General features: G+C 41.8%; 1 protein-coding gene, 1 long non-coding RNA gene and 1 pseudogene across 8 annotated transcripts in view; all 3 read right to left on the bottom strand.

The window, feature by feature from the left end:
• The window catches only part of LOC133493841 (uncharacterized), a 150,738-nt gene that overhangs the window by 32,232 nt on the left and 102,033 nt on the right, over nt 1–16,473 (bottom strand). The window lies entirely within an intron of this gene.
• Nucleotides 730–8,921, bottom strand: LOC133493803 (gastrula zinc finger protein XlCGF57.1-like). Of its 7 annotated transcripts, none has more exons than XM_061807627.1 (3): nt 8,792–8,921; nt 6,084–6,240; nt 730–3,178 (listed from the first exon to the last, which is right to left on the bottom strand). In XM_061807627.1, exons 2-3 carry the CDS (start codon nt 6,208–6,210, stop codon nt 1,569–1,571), a joined length of 1,737 nt encoding a protein of 578 aa, XP_061663611.1. In that variant the 5' UTR covers nt 6,211–6,240; nt 8,792–8,921; the 3' UTR covers nt 730–1,568. The 7 variants fall into 7 exon arrangements, with proteins under 7 accessions (XP_061663611.1, XP_061663612.1, XP_061663610.1 ...); XM_061807628.1 differs by lacking the exon at nt 8,792–8,921 and adding an exon at nt 8,492–8,566; XM_061807626.1 differs by lacking the exon at nt 8,792–8,921 and adding an exon at nt 8,199–8,480.
• Nucleotides 4,728–4,846, bottom strand: LOC133494009 (5S ribosomal RNA; annotated as a pseudogene).

Here is a 16,473-nt window from a genome sequence, read left to right as displayed (position 1 = left end):
TGACATTGATATTGAATTATATTTTCACTTTTACGAATCAGAAAAGCTCAAATCAGATCAACCGCTGTTTGGGGACAAGAGACCTTGGTTATGGGCCGAAGATACAATAATAGCTCCTACACAGAATACAAGAAAGTTGGTTCTCGGTTAATAACAAAGCAAATCATTTTACACCGTTACATTCAAAGCTTTTTGATCATTGCTTTTCTCACATGTTCACTTGTCTTAACCTGATACAGTAACCCCTCTCGAGTTCACACTTCACCTATTTATTTTTCACTCCCCCTGCCCATTTTGCGTCCATGATCACATTTTTTGATTATGTAGTTACAATACCACCTCAGCGTTGTATCCCATCGAAAGCTTCCTCCACGACGCCTAAGAAGTAGTAACGCCGCGGGCACTTTTTCCCCTTCTATGAATCCAGCGGGAGGAATTGGCTCCTATTTGGGAGCACTTTTATCCTTTTTGTGATCCAGCGAGAGAAATCAACCACTTTGTGCAGCAAATGGCATGGGCACTGTGGTGCCTACTGGGATGTCCTCCAAGACTTCAGACAGGGCACCTTTCTCCCTGTTGGACCCTGCATTGTGTTTTAACATGGATGAAAAAGGCAATTTTTGGAAGAGGACGGCTACACGTACTTCTTCAAGCACCGTGTTGACAATCATTGCATTGCAATGCTGCAGGTGAGAGAACTTATAGCCGAAACGAGCCTCTCCTTCACCGTGTGTGTGTGTGTGTGTGTGAGAGAGAGAGAGAGAGAGAGAGAGAGAGAGAGAGAGAGAGAGAGAGAGAGAGAGAGAGAGAGAGAGAGAGAGAGAGAGAGAGAGAGAGAGAGATTCCCAACCACAGTTGGCGACAGTTGCAGGAAAGATTAACAAAGGTTTTATAATAAAAGATTGTTAGAATTATTGTCAATATATTTATTATGGATTTGCTACAAACCCAAAGTATTATCCTTGCTTTGAAGATTCTTTGCACATACAGGACGCGCAGTCCCCACACAGGTGCACCAGCCGACTCCTGATCACCCGAGAAGTGGCCAAGGACAACTTCACCAACACACACACACATCGTTATGAAAGAATGTGCTTTTGTTAACTTGCTTGCTCGCCCCTCCCTCTTGACCTTGTGCGCACTTGAAATTTAAAAAAAAAACACGAAATGCTGGTTCAGAACAGGGTTGGAGACTGTTACTGTCTTGTCTCTCATGTTCTCCTCATGAGACAGACTCTCCTTGTCCTTGTATTTTCTGCACATTATTCCAGAAGTCAGGTGATAAACCTGACAAAGATTTGAGTAAATGCATGTACTGCTGTAATGTTAGTCTCAAATATGTAAAGTATAAATATTATTTACATGTTTCATTAATTGTGGTACCCAGATACACATACATGAAAATTCCTGGGGTGTGGATGGGAAGGTGGTTGTGTGTGTGTGTGTGTGTGTGTGTAGGGGGGGGCACTACTTCTCGGTATTTACTGCACTTAGAAGAGAATGTTTGACCAAAGTGAGCAAGCAAGAGTTTATTACTTGTGTGTTCTTGAGTCTTTTAAAACTTTCATTCACAGAGAATCTTTGGCCACATCTGAGCAGGAAAAAGATTTCTCACCAGTGTGTGTTCTTGTGTGTCTTTTTAAATGTCCCTTCTCAGTGAATCTTTTATCACAAACTGGACATGAAAAAGGTTTCTCACCAGTGTGTGTTCTTGTGTGTCTTTTTAAACTTCCATTCTCAGTGAATCTTTTATCACAAACTGGACATGAAAAAGGTTTCTCACCAGTGTGTGTTCTTGAGTGTATTTTTAATTTTCTCTTCTCAGTGAATCTTTTATCACAAACTGGACATGAAAAAGGTTTCTCACCAGGGTGTGTTCTTGTGTGTCTTTTTAAATCTCTTTTCCATTGGAATCTTTGACCACAAACTAAGCAGGAAAACGGTTTCTCACCAGTGTGTGTTCTTGAGTGTATTTTTAACTTTCTCTTCTCAGTGAATCTTTTATCACAAACTGGACATGAAAAAGGTTTCTCACCAGGATGTGTTCTTGTGTGTCTTTTTAAATCTCTTTTCCATGTGAATCTTTGACCACAAACTAAGCAGGAAAAAGGTTTTTCACCAGTGTGTGTTCTTGTGTGTCTTTTTAAATTTCCCTTCTCAGTGAATCTTTTATCACACACTGGACATGAAAAACGTTTCTCACCAGTATGTGTTCTTGTGTGTCTTTTTAAATGTCCCCTCTCAGTAAATCTTTTGTCACAAACTGGACATGAAAAAGGTTTCTCACCAGTGTGTGTTCTTGTGTGTCTTTTTAAATTCCCCTTCTCAATGAATCGTTTATCACAAACTGGACATGAAAAAGGTTTCTCACCAGTGTGTGTTCTTGAGTGTATTTTTAATTTTCTCTTCTCAGTGAATCTTTTATCACAAACTGGACATGAAAAAGGTTTCTCACCAGTGTGTGTTCTTGTGTGTATTTTTAATAGTCTCTTTTCATTGAATCTTTTCTCACAAACTAGACATGAAAATGGTTTCTCACCAGTGTGTGTTCTTGCGTGTATTTTAAAATTTGCCTTCAAAGTAAATCTTTGGCCACAAACTGAGCAGAAAAAAGGCTTCTCACCAGTGTGGGTTCTGGTGTGTATATTTAAGTGTCCCTTCTGAGTGAATCTTTGACCACAAAGTGAGCATGCAAAAGGCTTCTCACCTGTGTGTATTTTCACATGTTGTTTGAAATTCCTTAGAGAAGGAAAAGTTTTCCCACACCGAGAACATTTCCAGCATTTGTTGGTCGTGTGACATGTCATATCACGTTCCGATTGTTCATCATCATTATCATCTTCTGTTTGTGATCCTCCACAGTGGTCTCCGTCACTTGAGTTGTTCCTGGTTGTCCTGAATGTCATACCAGGGCTGCACCGACTGCCGGAGAAAAATTCCAGTAAACCTGATTCTGATTCTGGAGGCTCCGCCCCTCGTCTCTCCTCACTTTGACCTTCATCTTCACTCTTCAAATGGACACCAGTGGCTGGAACCTGGATGATTTCCTCCTGCTCTTCCTCTTTCATGTGTATGATCTCTTCCTCCTTCTCTTTGATACGGTGAACCTCTTCAACCTCCTCTTTGATGTGACCGGACACTGACTCCTGTCGCTCTGGATGAAGATACTCACTGACATCTGCAAGACAAAGACAAAGTGGTTAAATTAATTTGTTTACAGTATTTAACTGCAACTGCACAATGTGGAGGAGGAAATGGGGTGTTATTACTCAGTAACTCAAAATGGACCTTTCCGACCTGTCAATCACTCGTACAATAATAGCCAATCAGATAGCCGCATTGTCGTTAAGACAATGGCTTGACAAGCCCCTCTTCCCATATTATCCCACAAGCAATCCTGGTTGTCAGCAGCGTGCACTTGGAAAAGTTAATGTTACGAAGAAATTGGTCCTCAGATGCGCTTGGGGAACGTGCAATTCTGATGAAAGATACCCTGCTCGGTTACTAGGGACTTGTTGATTCATTTTCTAAAGCCTAAAACACGGTTGACAAAGTGTCTACGATGGATTAAGGCTTGCTGAAGACCGCACGTACAAATAAATGTGGATAATATCAACAAACAAGGTTGTATGTTTGAAGGTAAGTGAGGGAGAAGTATCTTCTCTGAATCTGATTTCATTATTATCAGTGCTTTATCCGTTGCAGAACAACTTTCACTTTGTAAGTGTATCACTGACTTGCTAAATGAAGTGTGTGATGGTTTTATGCCACCAAGTCTGGTTAGGGATACGTAAATGCGCGATATCATGCAAGAGAAATGCCTATTTGACTATTTGTATCACATTGGACTTTTAAGACAGCGCATACGGTACCATTACGAGCCAAGTCAAATGAATACACCCGCTCATTTATAAAGACTACAATGATATTACTCGTGCTCTTTCCATGTAAAAAGTACTCACGCTCCTTTACATGCGCAGTACGATTCCACAATTTTATCCTGTTGGATTTCAATATGATGTTTGTCAGGCATCAAACTTTTTTGCATCGATTGCCAACGTTTCGCTATAACTCTGACATTGTGTCCTGCTCTGTCCAAAATCTTAATTCCGTGTACATATTCTTACGTGAAATAGTTGAGACCAATGTACCCTCTAATATTTCATCTGTCTGGGCATACAGAGCACACTGAGGACCACTGCGAGCAACATCAGAAGTGCTCACTGTGGCCACACACCAGTATCGCACATCATCAGAGAAAGTTTCATGGTTTATTAAAAGATTCAAATTACAACAGCAATTTCCATTAGTTTACTTTTAATATAACTCATTTGGCCAACCGACACAGTTCTATAGCAGACATCATTTTCCTCCCTGAGTTTTATATATATGACTGGCATTTTGTGTCCTGTTATGTCTGTGCTCCCATCTACTATTGGGGTATGCATAAACTTATGCATAGTCTCATTCTGCTCTATCTCATTGATTGAATTCACGAATACAAAGGGATAGTTTTTGCTTCACCAGCTTTCTGGTATCCTCACATACTTTGCCATGTGATTGTGGATTTGTTGAACTGACAGCCTTCTTCTTATTCTTTTCCTTTCGGCTTGTCTTGCTTGGGGTCGCCACAGTGTGTCATCTTAGATGAACGCATATTTGTTGGGCACTGTTTTACAGCGGATGTCCTTCCTGATGTAATCCCTCTGCATTTAGCCGGGGAGAGAAGCTTACAGCACCTGGTATTGCCAGGCGGTCTCCCATCCAAATACGAACCAGGCCCAAACCTGCTTAGCTTCCAAGATCTGACGAGATTGGGCGTTCTCAGGGTAGCATACCTGTAAACGTTGAACTGACAGCAATGATGCATTCATTTTAAAAGGGGAAAACCAGTGCTTTGCATGAACAATGTATCCAATAGGTCATGTAATTTGTACTCTATTTTGACAACGTGATGTTAAATCCTCTCATTTAAGAGCGTTACGTGCGCAGATATGACGTGTAAGGTGCAGCACCAATGGCTTGATTACATTGTGCCCAGCGCTGATTTCTCAGATTTATCCCCACCTGATGAAGAAATAGCAGTATCGGTTGATCAGGAAGACAGAAGAATACTTCCATACAGATTTGAACCTGTGGCTGTAAATAATGTTGAATATTCGGATGGTTCTTCGAGCGGAATGAAGCCAGAGTCTGACTACTCGGAGGCCTACACGCGTAAGTGTGTAAACAAAGGCCTCCGGAGCTCCAGGCTGGCAGGCGCGGATGGTTCTACGGACGGGAAAGACGCGGAGTCTGTCGAGCTTTGGCGTCCAGCGAAGTACGGCTTGCGGCCCGCTGCCAGAGCTCACTCGTCCATTGTGAGAGGGAGCTAAGTCGAAAGGGAAAGCTCTCAATTTACCAGTCATTCTATGTTCCTACCATCATCTATGGGCATGAGCTGTGGGTCGTGACCGAAAGAACAAGCTCCCGGATACAAGTGGCCAAATTGAGTTTCCTTCGCAGGGTGTCCGGGCTCTCCCTTAGAGATAGGGTGAGAAGCTCGGTCATCCGGGAGGGGCTGCGTGTCGAGCCGCTACTTCTCCGCATTGAGAGGAGCCAGATCAGGTGGCTGGGGGGTCTGATTTGGATGCCTCCCGGACGCCTCCCTGGTGAGGTGTTCCGGGCATGTCCCACCGGAAAAAGGTCCCACATTCAATCCCGGACCCGCCTGTGTGGATTTTGCGTGTTCTCCCCGTCCCACATCCCAAAAACATGCAACATTCATTGGACACTCTAAATTGCCCCTAGTTGTGATTGTGAATGCGGCTGTTTATCTCTATGTGCCCTGTGATTAGCTCGCAACCAGTTCAGGGTGTACCCTGCCTCCGGCCCGTTGAGATATATATATATATATATATATATATATATATATGTGTCCATTTCCAAGCATCCTCACAAGGCTCGTGGGAGTGCCAGATCTTACCCCATTTAACTTCGGGCGAAGTTAATCTGTTCATAATCTTACGTAAAATGCATCATCAAACGGGGCCTATAAATGAGAATATCATTCAAATTAGAATGCATACACCAAATGAACTAACCTACTCTGCAGAGGACAATTCGAGGCTGCAGATTGAACACAGTGTCCAGTAGTTGACGTTGTGGCTCCTCCTCCTTTTTTGGTCCACAAATTATTTCCCTGTACTCTCCAGAAGTTCTTGCACACATTTTCACACGATGATCACAGCACTTTCTGCGCTACAAAAGTGGGATGAGAACACCAAGTGAAAATCAGACATTTTAATTATATTAAGACTCAGATTTGGACATGTGTTAAATAGTAGATTTGACTCCCCAAAAAATGTTGTGGTTCCAATTTCCTACAATTTAGAACTATGGTTGGTAGGTAGTTTTTTCTTTTTTTCCAAAATATCTTTACTTCGTCTCCAGCTCATGGTGCCGCCATTTTGTTGTCAGTTCTTGTTATTTCACGTTCTCTCGTGCATAACGAGCACAAAATTCACGATAGTGTCTCGCATTGCGAAACACCGGAATATTAGTAGGGATGGTAAATGAACTTGATTTTGTAATGCAGATGCAGGAAGCTGAGACGTAAGCGTGGATTTTAGGAAGGTTTATTGCAGAGAAGTGGTCGTACATGAGAAAGGCAGTCCAACAGGGCGACGGGACAAAAATCATAAGGAAAAAAGGCTTGGTCCAAAAAACACAAAACAATGGAAAAAAAAAACGCTCGTGAAATCATACGCATATAAAGGCAGTCCTTGGGTTAAAAGTGTCTTGTCCGCCATTCTTGCCTTTTTTTCGCACCGTTTTTTAACACATCATGGTCCCAAAGAAGAAAGCTGTTTTTTTTTTTTAAAGCAATGCTGGCCCAGCTGAAAGAAAAGTAAATACCATGGAGACAAAGCTTAACATCTTAAAAAATAATAATAATAAAAAATGAAAAAAATTCTGAAAAAGGAGACTAGACTAGACTAATAGATCGAGGACTCCGAGTACACACAACGATCTGGCAACAAGTGGCAAGAAAAACAAGGTTTAAAGACAACATAATCAGGATGCAACGGGGTGCAGCAGGGCGCACGAGGAAGTGGCACAGCCCCTGCAGCCCAGTGCGGCTGCAGTGAAACAATCTACTTATTTCTGTGCTTTCGCAGCAGTTTGCACGTGTGGCCATGGAGAACCATGCCGCTGATATATTTATTATGTGGTGTAAAAAATGTTCGTGTTAATTTTTAGGGTCGGTTGGGAAATTGGAACCACAAGCTTTTTTGTTTTCTTTTTTAACACCTTAGTGAAAATGGCAAAGCATCAAAGTCAACAAAAGGAAACAGTAAAACATGTTATTGTGCATTGGTAAAGGATAAAAACGACTACTTTTTTTCCCCCTTTTACTCTAGGAGAGACAGTTTCTGAAAAAAAAGATAATTAGTTTGCATAAATAGATTAATAAAAGATAGAATATTCATCCATCCATTTTTCTAGCCACTTATCCTCACGAGGGTCGTGAGAGTGCTGGAGCCATCCCAGCTCTCAATGCGGAGGAAGCAGAGTACACCCTGAACTGGTTGCCAGCAAACCACAGGGCACATGGAGACAAACAGCTGCACTCTCAATTACACCTTGGGTCAATTTAGAGTGTCCAATTAATGTTCCATGTTTTTGGGATGTGGGAGGAAACTGACGTGCCCGGAGAAAACCCATGCAGGCAAGGGGAGAAATTGCAAACTCCACACGGGCAGGACATCAAAACTGTGAGGCCAACGCCACGCTGCATTACTTATTGTAAATGTATATTTAAAGCAATTATGTCGACAAGTATATGTAGTCAATGAAGATGTCATTTAAATAAAGTAATTGCTTCATTTTATGACCGGATCGTTTTTTTTTTTTGTTTGTTTTTTTAACTCGCTGATCGCCACCAAAAATTCTGATCATGTTAAACCTAGTTTTTAGGAGAAAACCAACACAGGCACGAAAAAAACGTGCAAACTCTACACTGGCGAGGAAGGTGAGACGAACCCCAGTCTTCAGAACTGTGTACTAAGCAGTCGTCCACCGCTCCGCCGGATTCAGAATCCAAGTTACGATAACAACGACTCAGAAAATGGAGAATATTATTTTACTCTCGGACAAAGCCGACAGATTTTATTTGCTGGTGTGTTTTATAAGCACACTTAAGTGTCATTTCTTACGAGTCGGTGCCGGAAAGAAGAAGACTTTCCATCAGGCTTGATTTCTGATGGGGGAAGTGGTGATCTCAAACGCGTCTCGTTGTTAGCAAGCTAAACTTTGCCGAGAAACTTCAACGTGCACGAAACGACTCCAACCTGGACACGAAGATTGCACGAATTATGTTTTAGACCATGAAAGTATAGTGATCAGGGGCGTCCCGCGTCGAGGATTCAAAACATTCTGTACAAGATTTACTCAAGCCGAACAACACTCCGACTGCAGGGTAAGAAGATGAAAAAGTAAGCGACATTACCCAGGATCCCCTGCGAGAGTAATATTTAAAGCGACAGACCACCCACTCCAGCCTACTGAAGTCAAACCAGCTGCCCCTTTTCAAAATAAGATCCCATCTTCGGCGTCACAACAAATAAAGCATCAGTTGGAGCGTAGCTTTCTCTGAAGTAAACCAAAACCTTTCACGATTTCACGTGTGGTAACCTTTCGATTTCTGAGACTGGTTAATAATTTTTTTTCTTCATCTTCCATCTTTAAAAAGAACGTGGTGCTCCTTTTTCGAAAAAAAAAAATAAATAAATAAAATAAAAATGCTAACCTGGAAGTGGGACACAAGCGTTCAGTCAGACAAGGTGACATGTGGTTGGCACAATGTTGTGGTTATCTTGACAAAATCCAAGTAGCTGGCTGGGATCTAACTCGACAATAACCGAATCCGTTTCTTAATAACACCGTCATGTCACAAAAATCCATCCATCCATTTTCTTAGCTGCTTATCCTCACAAGGGTCGCGGGAGCTGCAACGTAATCCCAGCTGTCAACGGGCAGGAGTTAGGATACACCCTGAAGTGGTTGTTAGCCAATGGATGAACGCTTTGCTAGGCACAGTTTTTATGCCCTTCCTGACGCAAGCCCTCCGCATTTTTCCGAGGAGGGAGCTGGCATAATGGAGCACAATGTGGCGAAGATTACCAAGCAATGGATACGGTTTTTTTTTTTTTTATTTGGATAGTCGATAATTGAAATTCCTGCCACTTGGCAGCTGGGAAAAAAAGATAAACAAACGCTAATCTGAAATAACAGTTTCAAGAACGTCTTGATAGGGTTCGGCTCTTGTGGTGACGATTGAGTTCTCTCATCACTGCCGCCTGAAGTCGTGTTTGGTCAAGTGTTGTTCAACAATGACAACGCTGTGGGTTGACTTCCTGGGTGGGTTCGTCTCTTAATGCACCTCTGCCTGGAGTCAAAAAATGAACTTTTATTTTGAAGGGGCAGCAGCGGTGATCTGTTGCCTTCAATATTTGTGGAGTAAAGTATTTCTTTTTCCTCCTCGACGTGGGGTCGGAGACTCGATCGGGGTATCGAAAATCTTCCTGAATTTGGACCGAATGTTGTGAATCCTCGACACGGGACGCCCCTGATCACTACTTTCACGGACTAAAACATAATTCGTGCAGTCTTCGTGTCTGGTTGGAGTTGTTTCCTGCACGTCGAAGCTTCTCGCCATAGGTTAGCTTGCTAACAAAGAGACGCGTTTGTGATCAACACATCTCTCATCAGAAATTAATCCTGAAGTAAAGTCTTCTTCTTTTCGCCACCAACTGGTAAGGATAGACAAGACTGACACTTAAATGTGCATAACCCTAGAGAACCCATGGGGTCACATATGACCCAGTATCATGAAGGGCTCACAACGCACCACGGTTACTCTTTTTACCCTTAAAAGTCTCACGTGTCTGCATTAAATGCATCGTTTTTTGGTAGTTAAGCCCCACTGGGTCATATGTGACCCGTTATCTCAAGCGGAAGTAAAGTAGTAAACATTTCCAAATTGGATGTTTTTGTGTTCTTTACACGCTTATTGATTACTTTAGTTAGTACATAAAAATGTAATCTGATTTGGATGTCTTGGGTTCTCTAGGGTTAAAACAAACACACACACCAACAACTAAATTCTTTAGGTTTTGTCTGTCAGGGGAATGTTCTCGATTGTCTGAGTGGTTACTTTTTGTTATTACTGTTTTCTGGCGGCGCGGTGGACGACAGTTCTGACCACTGGGGTTCAAATCCCTTCCTCGCCCGTGTGGAGTTTGCTTGTTCTCCTCGTACCCGTGTAGACTTTTTTTCTAAAAACAAGGTTTAACACGATCAGTGAGTTAAAAAACAAAACGAGCCCATCACAAGATGAGGCTTCATTATTTTTAAATGACCTGTTCATTTACTGTACAATATATACTTGTGGATTTAATCAATCAAAAAATATATATTTACAATAAAAATTACATCTTTGCAAATCAATTTATGCCAGTGAGGTAAAGTTACCGAGAGAACTAATTAATTGTCTAATACTTGATGGCAGAACATTAATACAGCAATTAATGCATCTCCTGTTTTATGACATTCTTTTTTTTGTTGGCGTGTCGTGAGATTTTTCAATTGTAAAATATGTGCCTTGACTCAAAAAGGTTTAAATATATTGGTCTGTATTTTTCAAGTCAAATCAACATTACAAAACGGAAATAATGGGTGGTGACTTCTTGTAATTAAATGACTTTTGTAATAAAGTCTCTTCCTCACTGAAATTTAAGGGCATGACTGGACAGAATGGAAGCATGTTTATATACAACAGATAGAACGAGTGATAGCAATAGTTTACCAGCCTACTTAAAAATTTTGTTGTCTGCTTGAAGGTCATGTAGTATTGAAAGTACGCGAACATACCTTAAGCAAGACTTACACGAACGTCCTCCTCTGTCCTCAGCACTTATGGCCACCAACATGGTTTTTTTTTCTCCCATTTTCTTCTGATTATCCAGTCAGATCGATCCACTCGTGTTGTCACCCCCATGGTAATTAGTCACATTTGAGTTGACAAAGTCATGCCTAACGATGGTAAAAAAAATGGACGAACGTAGTATTGGGATACAAGATTTTATTGCAGCAGTCTCACAATGCAGTCGCAAAAGAGCAAATTTGTCTTGTCTGATCCACACAGTAAGTATCAACAGTCAGCCACCTCGTCTCTTCTATGTCGTTTGTGATTTATTTATTTATTTTTTAAACATTCGCTGTCAGATATTTATAGTACAAAATTAAAAGACATGAAAACGCCTATATAAAAAACATTTGATTTTATTCGGTTTTAGTGTTATAATTCACGGATCTGATCAATGACTTCATTAATTGGCTCTGAGAAAGACATTCACTCTGCATCACCATCATGCACAGTATATCTCAATCTAAAAGCAAATTTATTTTTATATAGGAGTATTTATATCGTATTTCACGTCGTTTGACACAGTACTTTAAATATCTGATGACCAATGAAGTTATAAAACAAATGATGGGAGAGCCAAGGTAGATGCGAGATGGCAAATAATGCGCAAAGCAGAATACAAGACAAATTTGCTCTTTCATGATTGCACGATGTCAGACTGCTGCAATAAAATCTTGCATTCTGATACCACCGCATCCATTTTTTACCATCAGTGGGTTTTTATCTGGGCAACTCAAATGTGACCTTTATACACTCATTTCCACGGCGACGACAACAATGGTGGCTTACACCAACTATATTATCAAAGAAAAGGGAGGAGGAAACGTCTTGGTGGATCCTGATCTTGTAAAGCCAAATAAATCCTACTCCATAAAAATAAACTGGCAGGGTTCGCACACGGCCCTATAAGTCCCTAAAAAACCCTAAATTTTCGAAGGTGCATTTAGGGCTCTTAAAATCCGTGAAAACCGGTCAAGCCCCTCAAAAGGCCTTAAATTAAAAAAATATCAAAGGGAGGACCTCTACTGCCAAAATTCTCCCTAAAAAATAAATTCATCTTTTATGTAAAAAAAAAAAATAGCGATCCGTCTGGCGTCCAAATCAGCCGGAAATTGTCAACGGAAGTCACCGTGTTGACAACTAGTTGCCATCTTGTCGATATTCCATTGTTTGTTTTCGTGAGCAGGCATTTCACTTCGTCTTCGTTACGACGTAGCGTAGTTCTTTCATCGATCCAACTTGTATCACGGGGAAGTGCATTTTTCAAGAAGCTTGGGTTGAAAGTAAGGAGTTTGGGAGCTGGGTTCTTCGGGATCCAAAAGATCGGCACATGTTTTACTGCCATCTGTGCAAGCAGAGTTACCAGCTTGAAAAGATGGGCGTCAAAGCGCTGGAGTCGCACCGGAAAAAAAGGAGACACGCTGATTTGACGAAGACTCTCTCATCTTCCGTTGGTATGAATCTTTTTCTAAAATATAAAGATAGTGAAGCATCAACTTCAGACAGTGGTACTAGCAGTGCATGCGCACTAGGTATCACAAAAAAACGCTTACTTTCATAACACTTTTTTAACCGAACAGTTGTAGCAAAAAAACGATTAACCGGTTTTAAAACCGGTACCAGAGTGGTGTTTACATAATTCACCCTCAGGACCTCGATTTGGGGTGCGGTGTTCCGCATGGACTGTTTTTGTTGTTGCTCTTCCGGAGTGACGAGTTCACAGAGTTCCCCCCGTTATGCAAGTAGTGTTTTGATGTCTGCCAATAAAACAAGTTTTGTTCCTGTGTCCGACACTCCGCCTCCGACTCCTTTTCTCCGGCGCTACACCATCGATCGTTAATTGACTCCGCGGTAATAAGGTAGTTTGTATACAATATTGACAAACAAGCTTGTTGAATGTGGCTTTCAACAATGCACTCATGTAAGTTAAATTTTTATTATTTTGTAAAAATGTTTTAATGTTGACATTCTTCTTTCGGACTTTCAGAAAGGGCATGAAAGTATACCGAGCGTTTCCTCGATGCCATGTTTGATGTTTCTTTGATTTAACTGAATGTTCTTTTGAGTCCAACTTTACTCTCACAACGAAATTTGAAAAAAGTGGAAATGATGTTGAAAAAATAACGCAATGTGGAGTACCGGAACCGGAAGAAATGATTGGAAATTTTAACCGATTTCGAAAGTCCGATAACGGTTTCGGTTTTAAAAAAACGAAAACCAGTTATGACCGGTTATTTGTAGCCGGTTGCGATCCCTAATGCGCACCTACAGTTGTCCAGCCATCGACTTCAACCAGCCAGAAGTCAGGCTTTATGAACGTAGTTCTATACACGAAGACGGACTCGTTAAAGGCAGAGATCGTGTAGACTTTTAAAGTGATCTGCAGCCATTACAGTTACAAATCTTGTGAAAATAATTCGAAACTGTTTGCAGTCATTGTTAGGTCCAAAGCACGGACTTCTCGCTCAATGTGGACCCAGAAGCTCACGCCACCGGGATAGAATGATTGGGACTGAGGCAGAGTTATTTTTTACCAAACTGCAGTTTGGGGAGAACTCGGGGAAGAAGAACATATTCTTCAGCCCGCACGTAAGACTCTCTCCGAGTCTCCCCAAAACCACACATTTTATTGAGCTCCACACATAGTGTGGGGGAGAGCAGGTTTCACAAGACAAGTAAAGTTGTTATACAGAGACAGTTAATCTTCTCAAGGCCGGGTGTCCTCTGAGTAGACACAGTTCTTCCTGTTACAAAAACCCACAAGAATGCAGCTATCATAAATTTGCAGTCACCTTGAGCTCTTAAACTTCCCATAGACAAACAGCACACACACGCATCCCTGCACAGCAACAGAGTCATTAAAAGAGATTTATGACACATGAGGTGATACATTTCACAGGCCTCTGTGAAATGTGTAAGCTTATCTTACAGTCATGTTCCCAGACATTGACATTGCTAAAAACTACCACTGTGGGGAAAGGAAGACTTCGTACCTGGCTACATTTGGCATCGCTGCCCACTTTGCATTTCTATTGCCTCAAAGCCAAAAATGCCAGAATAGAGACTGACATATCTACGCTTATTGAGAAGGCTGACAGGCTGTGTGAGGAGGCAGAAGAAAAGAGGAATCTGAGGTTTATCACCGAGGCCAATGCACTCAGAGGCAGCGCAAAGGACAAGAGAGCCACTTTGGCACCTCTGCAGCAACAAAGAGGAGGCACTGGGTAGGCTCAAGGAGCTCGAGTAGGGGTGCTGAAACAGACATCAGTAGAAGACATTTGTGTATATAGTTGCAGTTGTAGTTAGAATCTGTTTTTCTGTATTCTGTTATGTGAAGACGTTGACAATGGTCATATCAATGAGAACTACCACAAGGGGCGACAGGTGATCACTGTCACAGGTACTGAAATACTGGAACATTTGATGAACCAAGAACGGTTGATGACACCATTGGGTGAGTCTTTTGTCCTTACTCTTGATTTCCCACGATGGCCCTAAATTTTTCGTGTCGGACCTAAATTTTTTTCGTGTCAGCCCTAAATTTTTCGTGTCAGCCCCTAAGAATGCCCCTAAAAAGCCCTTAAATTTTTTTGGTCAGACTGAGTATGAACTCTGTATTAGCCGCTTGTTCTGCCATAAGTAACCAATGATCGTTTACTGCGCCCAACCCTAAACCACTCACCAACAGATGGGGCTTTGTTTGTAATACGACTCTTCTCTGTGATAAATATTTTCCGGGTGGGTTGTGCTAACAGCTTGCACTGATGTGGGTGTGGGTATGGGGTATTTTTGAGCGATTTCCCAGATCAAAATACCAAGAACAACAATAACACAATAATAACAATAATAAGAATGCCATAGATTCCCTGCTCTCCTTCTCTTGGTCCGAAAAGCAATCGGACCATCTGTACGAATCATGGTTAACAATAAAACAACAAACAAAATAAAAGTGCAGTTAAAAGTCTGTAGCAGGGCGAAGCATAGAATAATGAAACCACTTAGTTCCTTTTCCCTCCAAGCGGATGGCTTTGGAGGTAAGAGCAGTCACCTTGTGTGGGCCAGAACAATGGGGTTCTGACCTCTTACGAGAGAGTCGTTTAAGGTAGAAAGATGACCACTCAGGAAGATCAAGTGTAGGAGGTGGTGATGGAAGAGAGTCCTGGATCTGTAAAAAGAAATTAGAAGCAAAAGAATGCAGTTGTGTCCAAAACAGTTTATGAGAAAACCTGGGAGACACAGTGCCTTCCTCCAGCGGTTGGAGCCAGGAGGAAGGGCCAGGCATCAGACGACCTGTAAGAAGTTCGTAAGGAGAGAAACCAGGAGAGCGAGACACAGTTTGTCTCACAGACATTAGAGCAAGGGGGAGAGCCTGAACACAATTCATGCTGGAAGAGGTACATATTTTAGCCAGTTTTTCCTTCAACATGCGATTCATACGTTCAACTGAACCTTGACTGGCGGGGTGATAAACACAACCAAACTTGTGAGTTAACCCTAACCACTTCTCTACAGTAGCTAGGTGTGTGGATGTGAAATGTGTACTGTTGTCTGAGCGGATGAGAGTGGGGAAAGGGTTAGTGTTAGGGTAATCCAATGGTTCACCAAAGCTTTCATTACCGACATGGCGCCTTTGCAAGCGCAGGGGTAGGCTTCAGGCCATCCGGAAAAGGTGTAAAAAAAGACAAGAAGGTAGGGCTTACCTTGAACAGGAATGATCATGTCTGTGAAATCCATGATCAGTTCCGCATCGGGCCAGGTGGGTGGGTCAAATGAACCTGACAACGGTCTAAGTGTGGGGTGAACATTGCGTAGCTGGCAAATATTAGTCACAACAGTGGGCATGACAAGTCAGACATTTTAGGATCCCACCATATGCGAAGTTTGGTTATCATGGCTCTGGGGCCAATATGAGCAATAGAGTGGGTTTCAATCAGAATATCTTGTTCAGGAGAGGCGTTGTGCTGTATTTTAACCAATTCACTAAGAGATGGAGGTTCGGCATGTCAGAAGAGGATTTGTCAGATAATTGACCCCTCCGTGGATGTTGCGCAATCCGCGTCACTGACCAATCAGAGGCCAGAGATCTGCATAAACCAAAGCCTGTTTTTGCTCCCGCCATTTTCTCAGACAACATTGCATGATCCAGTAAAGGGTTAGTTAGCGTTTTATCGCGTATTTGGGTTATTTAACAAAAAATATGGTTAAGAGGTGGAGTCACGGACTTTGTAATAGTGACGACAGGTATCCTGAAAGGCTAGTTGGTGGAGTTCGATTCGTACCCTTTCCAAAACCGAAGACCCAGTACGAAAAATGCCTTTAGATGGATCAAACTTTGTGGAAAACCACATCATCAACTAAATCCATCTAATATCAACCGGAACAGATATGTTTGCACGAAGGTATGCCCAATATTTGATTTTCAATACATGTCTCATAAATGAATTAGGAGTTCTTCGCTTGCATAACATAGCTACGTGTGAATGATTGACACACTTGATCTGTGT

This window comes from Syngnathoides biaculeatus, chromosome 20, assembly GCF_019802595.1.
Source record: "Syngnathoides biaculeatus isolate LvHL_M chromosome 20, ASM1980259v1, whole genome shotgun sequence".
In the NCBI taxonomy this organism is placed as follows: Eukaryota; Metazoa; Chordata; class Actinopteri; order Syngnathiformes; family Syngnathidae; genus Syngnathoides; species Syngnathoides biaculeatus.
The sequence above is the reverse complement of the archived record's forward strand: the minus strand, read 5'-3'. Positions and strand labels throughout refer to the sequence as shown.

Coding starts and splice junctions, on each gene's coding strand:
- LOC133493803 (XM_061807624.1), bottom strand. CDS start 7,595: ATGTGCCCTGTGGTTTGCTGGCAACCAGTTCAGGGTGTACTCTGCTTC. Junction 6,241..7,502: donor CCAGCACTCTCACGACCCTC/GTGAGGATAAGT, acceptor CCACTTTTGTAG/CGCAGAAAGTGCTGTGATCA. Junction 3,179..6,083: donor AATTGTCCTCTGCAGAGTAG/GTTAGTTCATTT, acceptor TTTGTCTTGCAG/ATGTCAGTGAGTATCTTCAT.